Source organism: Schistocerca nitens, chromosome 5 (genome assembly GCF_023898315.1).
Source record: "Schistocerca nitens isolate TAMUIC-IGC-003100 chromosome 5, iqSchNite1.1, whole genome shotgun sequence".
Lineage (NCBI taxonomy): Eukaryota > Metazoa > Arthropoda > Insecta > Orthoptera > Acrididae > Schistocerca > Schistocerca nitens.
In genome coordinates this window covers 259,264,344-259,274,929 of record NC_064618.1, presented here as the reverse complement: position 1 = coordinate 259,274,929, position 10,586 = coordinate 259,264,344, and the positions used below count along the sequence as shown (strand labels likewise).

Genomic DNA, 10,586 nt, shown 5'->3' with positions numbered 1-10,586 from the left:
ACTGACATGTTGTGGTCAGAATACCTAACTGTGGAAAAAGTTTTCTACATGAGGTTCGTGGAGGAACCCCACACATGATTCTGACTGCTCTCTTCTGAGCAGTGAAGATTTTTTTTTGAGGCTGGTTAATTACCCCAGAATATTATTCCGTAACTCATTAATGAGTGAAAGTACCCAAAGTAAGATGATTTTAAAATGTTGATGTCCCCAAAATGAGTAATTATTCTTAGAGCAAAAGTTGCTGATGAAAGCCTTTTTAGAGTAAGGGACACATGCTGTTCCCAGTTGAGCCTACTGTCAATGTGAACCCCCAGGAATTTAGTGGATTGCACCTGTTCTAGTTCCTGGTTGTCATGGGCAATTACTATATTTTCTAGAGTTTTATTTTTTGTGTGGAACTGTATAAAATTAGTTTTTTTAATATTAACTGAAAGAGAATTAATTGAAAACCAAGCTGTAACTTCTCTGAGTATATCATTAACATCAGTCTCCAGATCAGCAGTAGACTTACCATCTACGACAATGCTTGTATCATCAGCAAACATTGTGAATTCACAATTTTTACTAATGGACAGGGGTAAATCATTAACATATATTAAAAACAGCAAGGGTTCAAGGACAGATCCCTGGGGAACTCCATGCTGAATTTTGCCCCATTCAGAATCCACTAGATTAGGAGATCCTTTGTTGCAACCATTTAGAACCACCTTTTGTTTCCTGTCTTCAAGATATGATTTTAGCCAGTTACCTATAGGCCCTTTGATTCCGTAATGATAGGCCTTCTCCAAGAGTATCTTGTGGTTTACACAATCAAAGGCCTTGGAAATGTCACAGAAGACACCAACTGGTGACTTCTTACTATTAATAGACTCCAAGACATCATTTGTGAGTGAATATATGGCACGCTCTGTGGAAACGCCTTTTTGAAAACCAAACTGTCTATGGTTAATAATATTAAGTTCATCTAGATGTGCCACAATCCTGTTATACACTGCCTTTTCAAGAACCTTTGAAAATGTTGTTAAGAGAGAGACAGGACGATAATTTTTTACATCTGTAGCATCGCCAGACTTGAAAAGAGGTCTCACAATGGCATATTTCATTCTCTCTGGAACAACTCCCTCATAAAGAGACGTGTTGCAAATGTGAGCAAGTACTACACTTACATCATTACTGCAGGCTTTCAACAGTTTATTAGAGATGTTATCTATACCTGAAGATCCTTTACTTTTCAATGAGTGAATTATTTTTTTTTTGTTTCATTAACAGTTATGGGTGTTACATTTATATCATTAAAACATTGTGGGAGGTTAAGTTTCAGAATATCTAAAGCTTCCCCAAGGGCACCACTGCAGCCTATTTGAGAGGTGACACTTAGAAAGTGGTTGTTAAATGTGTCTGCTATCTGTTTACTATCAGTTATTTCCAAATCGTTAATTTTTAGGACAGCAGTTTTTTCATTGTCAGATGGTGCAGTACCTGTTTCCCTCTTTATTACATTCCAAATCGTTCTGATTTTATTGTTTGAACAGTTAATTTCAGATTGCATGCACATACTTTTAGATTTTTTAATGACTTTATTTAAGATTTTGCAGTATGTCCTATAATATTTCATCTGCAGGGGATTATTGGATTGTCTAGATATTATATACAGTTCCCTTTTTCTCTAGCATGATATTTTTATGCCCTTGGTGAGCCATGGTTTTTTGCTTGATTGCCTGTTCTGTAGTCTACAGACTTTTTTTGGAAAGACATTTTCAAATATACCTGATAATTCATCAGTAAATAAATTATATTTTGTATTAACATCATTTGCAAGATAAACATACCTCCAGTCAGTCTCCCGAATGCATAATTTGAATTTTTGGATATTTTCCTCATTCATGTTTCTAATGGTTTTCCACTGTGCACTAGCTTTGTTCTGATTTGTATTAAAGTTATCAATTGTGAGTATTTGCCCATCATGATCAGAGAGACCATTTATGACTTTTTCAACTTTGATGTGATTAGTTTTACTCATATCTACAAAGATATTGTCTATTAGAGTGCTGGAAGTGGCAGTAGTTCTTGTGGGAAAACTGACAGTGGAGACAAGGTTGTAGGTATGCATTAAATTTGCAAACTCTGTCTTAGAAGATGAGCTTTCTAGGAAATCTATATTAAAATCTCCAGTCACTATAATGTCCCTATTTTTTCTTGTTAGATACAATAGCACAGAATCTAATTGTTTCATGAATACTTTAAAATTACCAGATGGAGCCCTGTATACTGCTACGATTACCAGTTTCTTGTTAGCTTCTACTATTTCTGTGACACATGCCTCAAAGTCTTTCTCTACACAATATTTCTCTACATCTATTGTATTAAAGGACAGGCTGTTTTTCACATAAATAACTGCCCCACCTTTGCACATATGCTTTCTACAAAATGAGGTAGCTAAAACATAGTTTGGTATATTGAGCATTTCGATGCCAAAAGTGATATGGTGTTCTGTCAGACAGAGAATATGAGCACAATCTGCGCCTGTTGGTTCATCAATATTTACAATAAATTGGTCTAACTTACAGAGCAGGCTTTGAATATTTTGGTGAAAAATTTTGAGCTTATTTTTAATTACATGATTGGTTGTGGTGCTGCCATTGTTGGGACTGAGTTTTATTTCTTTTGACATACCAGTATTACAGGAACAGTTTTCTGCAGGGAGGAGGGAGCTGTTGTGCTGGTAACACCCACATTTGTTGTTATTAACTACATTACTTACATTCTGATTGCAACCTTCCCCCTTCTGCCCCAGTACCATAAAAAATCCCCATTTGCAGCTGAGGACTTTCTTGATCTCAGGCACATCCTATGTGGAGCAGCTGCAGTCACTACTGTGCTCCTTTTTGCCATAGATGGTGGATCTCCTGTTGGCGAGGTTTCTACACTGTCAGCTTGTACACTTGATCCTGTGGGGGATGGTGTTGCTGTTTCTGCTACTGATGACTGTTCTTCCTCCTTAAATGCTGCTGCTTCACAAGTTGGCAGTGGACTAACGTTTCCCACTTGAGTTGTAACTGCTGGTGCTGTCTTGCTTTTGTATAAAAGACCTGTTTCTGTTGATTCACATACAGGTGCTGCTGCATATGAAGTCTTCCCTTCAGCTGTTCCATTAGGTTTGAAGGAGTATTTTGACGACACTGTCTGTATTTCTTCCAATGGTACAGTTTCAATGGGCACAGGTGCTTTTAGAATGATTGGAGGAGTGGTGTTTTCAAATAGTTTGAATGTTTCTGCTAATAATGCTTTAGCGAGTACACGTTTTCCTAGCCGGTTCCTGTGCATTCCATGTCGAGTAAAATGGTTTCTCTCTTCGGAATTACTGCCCAAAAACTTCACGTCCTTGTATGCTTTGCATACCTTTTGAAACATTCTGTTTGTGAATTTGATTTCATTATTTACACATGAACTGTTTATTAGGTCATGTCTATGTGGGATGCTAACGAAGATTGTTTTTCTTGGCGATATTCTTTCCAGTGCATTTCGCAATGCTGTGATTGCATTTTTCGACTCATTTTTATAAACATCGTTAACTCCACCAATAATTACACAAACATCGTTTGGCTGAGGGCTTAAATCTTTAATTATTTGCTGGAAAGGAGCCCCGGGTTTTACTGTGGCAGTAACGGAAAATTTAGATTGCATATTCGTAAGAATAGTGGCTAAATCTCGTCCATGGCTGTCTGCAAAGATATAAATTTTTGGTTTTGTCTCGTCTTCTCTCAATAATTTCATTTGTCGGTGTTTCTCTTGTGCAATGGGCGCAAACGAGTTTTTTGTAACTATAGCAGATATTGGAGCACTTTGAATTTCAGTAACGGTTTCTTTGAGAGTGTTGTAGTTTTCACTTTGTACATTTTTCACAAAAGGATTAAAATCGACATTCAAAGAATTAATTAACGATTCGATGTCATTCATATATTTTTTAGCTATTGCGAGTTCTTCTTTCAGCACATCAGAGATGAGTTCTTCAGTACCAGAATTATACATCTTGACTGCACTTTTTCGACCACTGCACTGAACAAAGCCACATACACAATTCGGATTTATCACTTTTCTGTTGTTCATACACGATAGATGGATCCATATATGTGAGAAAGAGCACAAACGGATACCTCTATGAACACTGTTTTGGCAGACTATGCACTTTAAACTAAATGTAATAAGATTTTCTACGGCGCGATTTACTACTGCTTGCATACTCGACTCATACATTTCTAATCGTTCGCATCCTGTAAACTTGGAGTAATTCTGAGTGTGCTTAGTCTCATAATGACGTTTTATATTGGATTCTTTGAAGACTGATATTGCTTCATTGCCAATAACACATTGACTCCACCACGAAATATTGACATCCCCATTGCTGTTTAAAAGTTCTACATTCACTTCAACCTTTCGTTTCTTTTGCATATTTATACAGAACTTCACAAAAGATTGTAACCTGAAAATAAAATTGTGCTATTTAATACTAATAAAACTAGGGAGTAGTATGCCTAAACAAAATGCAATGAATTTATTTTTAAGGTACTTTAATTACTAAATTAAAATACTCACAGTGAAATACTCACAGTGAAAAAATACTCAAGTCGTGCTATACATATTTCGATCTTCAGATTTCCCTTGTCTCTTCGAATTCGAACTTTGAATTGTCCCACACTTCGTCGTCTCACCTACTAGTACAGCGCATAAAACACTAAAAAACTCGTGAGACACTCGCAACATAGACACAATCACGCAACAGAACTATCAAATATACGCTCTGGCTCTTCTACTCGCTACAAGACTACATAACTAAACTTACTGTTGCGCCGCTTGAAATAACAATGCGTTGACATGCTCTACCTCTCTTACGTCTTGCAGTAATAGTGTTGCTAACAATGATTTTGAAATTTCGTTAACTTTGCAGGACGCTTTCGTGAAGAATGTGCAGTGACAATTTTTTGTCGGTGAAATTCGCCAGAATTTCGGTCAGACGCGTCCACCAATCACAATTATGTAATTAAATAAAAATCGTAGTTCGTTTCAGTGCTAGCTATTCCCACAACCTTAGATTTTTGCGATTTCATCTTTCCTTTAGCCTTATATTACGGTAATCATGGAGTGCTAGTGTGCTTTAATTCCACTACGTAGATCTTGGCCCTTATGACTTCGTGGAGGAGTCAATGTGGCCCGCAGACTAAAAAGTTTGGAGACCCATGTTGTTGTTGTTGTGATCTTCAGTCCCGAGACTGGTTTGATGCAGCTCTCCATGCTACTCTATCCTGTGCAAGCTGCTTCATCTCCCAGTAAGTACTGCAACCTAAATCCTTCTGAATCTGCTTAGTGTATTCATCTCTTGGTCTCCCTCTACGATTTTTACCCTCCACTCTGCCCTCCAATACTAAATTGGTGATCCCTTGATGCCTCAGAACATGTCCTACCAACCGATCCCTTCTACTAGTCAAGTTGTGCCACAAATTTCTCTTCTCCCCAATTCTATTCAATACCTCCTTGTTCGTTATGTGATCTACCTATCTAATCTTCAGCATTCTTCTGTAGCACCACATTTCAAAAGCTTCTATTATCTTCTTGTCTAAACTATTTATCGTCCATGTTTCACCTCCATACATGGCTACACTCCATACAAATACTTTCAGAAACGACTTCCTGACATTTAAATCTATACTCGATGTTAACAAATTTCTCTTCTACAGAAACGCTTTCCTTCCCATTGCCAGTGTGCATTTTATATCCTCTCTACTTCGACCATCATCATTTATTTTGCTCCCCAAATAGCAAAACTCCTTTACTATTTTAAGTGTCTCATTTCCTAATCTAATTCCCTCAGCACCACCCGACTTAATTCGACTACATTCCATTATCCTCGTTTTACTTTTGTTGATGTTCATCTTATATCCTCCTTTCAAGACACTATCCATTCCATTGAACTGCTCTTCCAAGTCCTTTGCTGTCTCTGACAGAATTACAATGTCATTGGCAAACCTCAAAGTTTTTATTTCTTGTCCATGGATTTTAATTCCTACTCCACACTTTTCTTTTGTTTCCTTTATTGCTTGCTCAATATATATATTGAATAACATCGGGGAGAGGCTACAACCCTGTCTCACTCCCTTCCCAACCATTGCTTCCCTTTCATGTCCCTCGACTCTTATAACTGCCATCTGCTGTACAAGTTGTAAATAGCCTTTCGCTCCCTGTATTTTACCCCTGCCACCTTCAGAATTTCAAAGAGAGTATTCCAGTCAACATTGTCAAAAGCTTTCTCTAAGTCTACAAATGCTAGAAACGTAGGTTTGCCTTTCCTTGATCTAGCTTCTAAGATAAGTCGTAGGGTCAATATTGCCTCACGTGTTCCCATATTTCTACGGAATCCAAACTGATCTTCTCCGAGGTCGGCTTCTACTAGTTTTTCCATTCGTCTGTAAAGAATTCGTGTTAGTATTTTGCAGCCGTGACTTATTAAACTGATAGTTCGGTAATTTTCACATCTGTCAACACCTGCTTTCTTTGGGATTGGAATTATTATATTTTCTTGAAGTGTGAGGGTATTTCGCCTGTCTCACATATCTTGCTCACCATTACCCATGATGTAGGAGATCATAATGTTCTGGCTGATCAGTGTGTACACTGCGTGGTAAATCGAGCAAAGCATCGCAGCTTTGCCAGCTATAGGCCCCGGAAATGATTAAACAATGTCAAAGTTTGCCAAATGTTTCCAAGTTTGCCAAATACTTGAACGTGTAGGGCGATGTTTGTCAAACATTGAGCGTGTTTACAAGATATTTTGATTGACTGATAATTTGGCAAGAAAGCGAACGATGTTTGCATTCTTTTGCCGCTTATGTTTAGTGAAAAATAAATCTATAACAATTTATCTCGCGGTATTGTTTTCTCGACTCTAAACTACTATCAAGGATAAAAACAAAATGTATTGACAATTACCAAAATGCCAGAGGTGTCACACATCTTTCCCTACCAAGAGGTTAAGAAGAAAAATCAATAACCTACGCGCAACATAAAGCGGGAGTGCAGTTTAAATAATAAAAGAAACCTCGTTCTCCCAAAAACAATGTAGGCTTTACGTTTCCACATTGTAGTATTTTAATGAACTGTCATTAGAGAACAAAGTAGAAGAGACTATAATTTCGCATAGGTCGTCTTTCTCAGTGTCAGGGCGAAGTAACTCTACAACAAGTTATTAAAATTTGCACTCTCCATTCATAGAAAGTTCATGTAGGCGTAATCATCAGATTTCGGGTGCAACATTTCCTGTAATAGGTTTTCATATGTTTGTTTTTCATTTTACACCATTCACCGGGCCAGCGTCTTTTTTCTCTTTCTCTCGTTCTGTATTTTAGATACCGGAACAGTGCCCGAGTCAACGCCCGAAATGCTTTATCTGCATGTTTTTGCCCTTCCAACTAGCCTCACAGTACCGCATACATGAACAGCGTCTGCTTCGAACGTGAATAAGTTGACAAACTTTGTTGATACGTTTACGAGCTTAAGTGACAAATCTAAGGGTTGATAAGGCCAAATTTGACAAACAAGTTTGATCGTTTACGACGGTCTTACCAGGCTGAATATTTGCTGTTCGTAAGGTGGAGTATTTAGAAATTCTTGTTCCTTTATTTAGTGCTGATAGTACGCTGTTTAGTTCAACTGTAATTAATGCTGTGTCTGCTTGCGTTTTCCGAAATTGCCAAAGTTGCGGATTATCGCCCAGTTCTCTTCACCAATTCTATTCCGATTGTGTTGGGGGGTGGGGCATTACCTAACGACGTCTTAACCAAGGGAGACACATGGACGTAGTGTTAATGAATGTGTTTTTTGCTTAAGTAAACGAGACTGGTTCTTAGTTCAACATCGTCGATTATATACCTGTGCCTATAAATCCGATGATATTTCTTCAGTATTGCAGCAAAGCCGCATATAATATCTTCCAGTTGAATCTGCATCTTTAAAACGCAGGTAATATTGGTTGTATTGTCAGTCATGCATTGCAAATAATATGCATTTTGACACATTAAATGTATTTTACTAACAATTACTGTTCCGTTTATGTGATCGTCTTCGCCATATTCCACTGTCTCAATCTGAAGACGAAATATCTGTTGGGTATAATAATAGTACCGGTAATTAAACCAAGTTAAGTACTTCCATTCACAGATGAATTAGGCACCAACTGCGTACTGGTACAGTATTTTCATTGGTCTTCTCATTTTCTTTCACAGATTACAGTTTTTCTAACAAATTCTGTTGCACAAGTTTTTCTTAATTTCACTTTTGTCATTGCCAAAACTTTCCCGCACCAATCACGAATTTTATTAGGAAGGTGTATGACCATTCCCATATTATGTGTTTTCACTTTTGTCATTGCCAAAACTTTCCCGCACCAATCACGAATTTTATTAGGAAGGTGTATGACCATTCCCATATTATGTGTTTGTTTTGAATATAAAAATGTGTGTAATTGTCAAAACATGGTTCAGAAGCCCGATAAATAGATGATAAAATAATGAATGACAGGAAAAAATGTTTAAGATAATAAGGCAGAACTTTAAGACGTCCTGCCACCACACACTGCATTTAAGCATTTGCTGTCCTAGGTCATATTTTATTAACAATGCTACAACATTTTGATACATAACTCAGTACAGTGGAAACCTTGTACTTCTGTTACCTTTTGTCTATCTTTTGATGTACATCATAACTACCATCACACTACAAAATTTCCATTACCCCGCTATAAATTCTTTATCACTACATTTTTGATTGCGTTTATATCAAACAAATGGGTTTACATAAAAACAGCAGAGATGTGCATGTTATAATTTTAAGTGGGAAGGACATAATTACAGGTAATAAATCAGTCCGTCCTAATAACGTACGGTATTGTTAGGTCATTTACAAAATGAAACCACAGTGAACTTAAGATAGAGAATAACCAGGAAGCAGAGGCTCACAACAAACGAAGGATTTTGATAACATGTTGTATCACAGTAACTTTGTGTGCTATTAAAACAAGAAGTTAGGTTCAAAGTAACATATAATTATACAGCGTTTCCTTTTTGGTAGAGAGAGTGGAAAAGAAGTTCTTGTATCTAATGTGAAAACATAGGTTGCTATCTCATCGGTATTTTTGTCTAATCAACTATAAATATGTTTCAGAAATGGGCTGTTGTTTCAGTCGGGACTCCAGCAATGAGGAAGTCACCATACCTCATAGACCACAGGCCACCAACAGTTTTCAACCATATGCAGCCACGAACTATGATATAACTGTGTCACTACCCTCTGTACGAGCAAACAGCAGCGGTTTCCACCATGCACCAACTTCCATAAACAATTCTAGACTGGCAAGATCACAGCAGACCAATCAAGAACCCATTAGACCTAAGAGACCAAAAACATACTTTGAGGGAAACAACCAGTTTCAACCCTCTGTAACCAGTACCAACAATATAACTGTATCACCATCTTTACAAGCACATAACAGCAATTCCTACTATGCACCAACTTCCACAAGACATTCTAGAGTGACAAATACACAGTGCATTGTTAGTAGAGGTTACCCAAGTCATTCTCTAATCAGAACTGTTGAATCTAGATTACACAAATCAGTCTTGAAATTAACTATTGGGTGGGATCATATGAATGCTAGCTCAGAGTTTGAGCTGCAGTTGTTGCTCTCTGACACTACTGAATATAAGGAAATATTGTGGTTATTCAAGAAGACCACACAGAAGCAGTTCATGGTTGAGAAAATTTATAGGGTCCAGAATCCTTATTTGTTGGGGTGCTACTTGCTCAAGAAAGAAGAAATACAATCAAGATATGGTTCTGTTGCTGAGGAGTATTTATTTCATGGTACCAAAGAGGAAAACAAAGACAACATTTGCAGAAATAATTTTGACTGGAGGAAACATGGCAAATCGGTAGGCAACATATTTGGACAAGGTGTTTCATTTACTCCTATTTCTTGCTATGCTAGTCATTATTCAGACAGCTGCAACACACAACGAATGATGATAGTGTCAAAGGTTCTAATTGCAAAGGAAACTGTTGGTAATAAGTATATGAAAATACCACCTGAATTTGATTATATGCAGTGTCTTAGATATGACACTGCTACTAAAGAAAATCGCCATGTTATTGTGAAATTCTCTGACAACGAGTTCTATCCTACATATGTTATATATTATACAGGACAGTATGAGAAAAAGGAACAGAAGCCAATAAGATTTTAATTTGTCATACATTTTTGTGTAAGGAACAATATTTCTCAGAAGATTAGTAAACATGTTTTTTTTTTTTTTTTTTTTTTTTTTTTTTTTTTTTTTTTTTAAATGCTGCAATGAGTTTACAAAATTTCTTCACATGAATCTCTCTAAACATTTTTTAAATAAAATGTACTAATTTAAAAAACAAATGACTGCTGCTTTTCATTAACATTCACAAGTTTGTGACTGCTACTTGTAGCTCCTTATGCTTCTTCCATGCTTTAATTTGTAATTGCCATCAGGAGAATCTTATTTATTTTCCGT

General features: G+C 36.9%; 1 protein-coding gene across 3 annotated transcripts; it reads left to right on the top strand.

The window, feature by feature from the left end:
* The first annotated feature begins 7,191 nt into the window (after positions 1-7,191).
* On the top strand, positions 7,192-10,327 carry LOC126259546 (protein mono-ADP-ribosyltransferase PARP11-like). Of its 3 annotated transcripts, none has more exons than XM_049956425.1 (2): positions 7,192-7,640; positions 9,211-10,327. In XM_049956425.1, exon 2 carries the CDS (start codon positions 9,213-9,215, stop codon positions 10,287-10,289), a length of 1,077 nt encoding a protein of 358 aa, XP_049812382.1. In that variant the 5' UTR covers positions 7,192-7,640; positions 9,211-9,212; the 3' UTR covers positions 10,290-10,327. The 3 variants fall into 3 exon arrangements, with proteins under 3 accessions (XP_049812382.1, XP_049812383.1, XP_049812384.1); XM_049956426.1 differs by lacking the exon at positions 7,192-7,640 and adding an exon at positions 7,660-8,010; XM_049956427.1 differs by lacking the exon at positions 7,192-7,640 and adding an exon at positions 8,111-8,234.
* Positions 10,328-10,586: the final 259 nt, after the last annotated feature.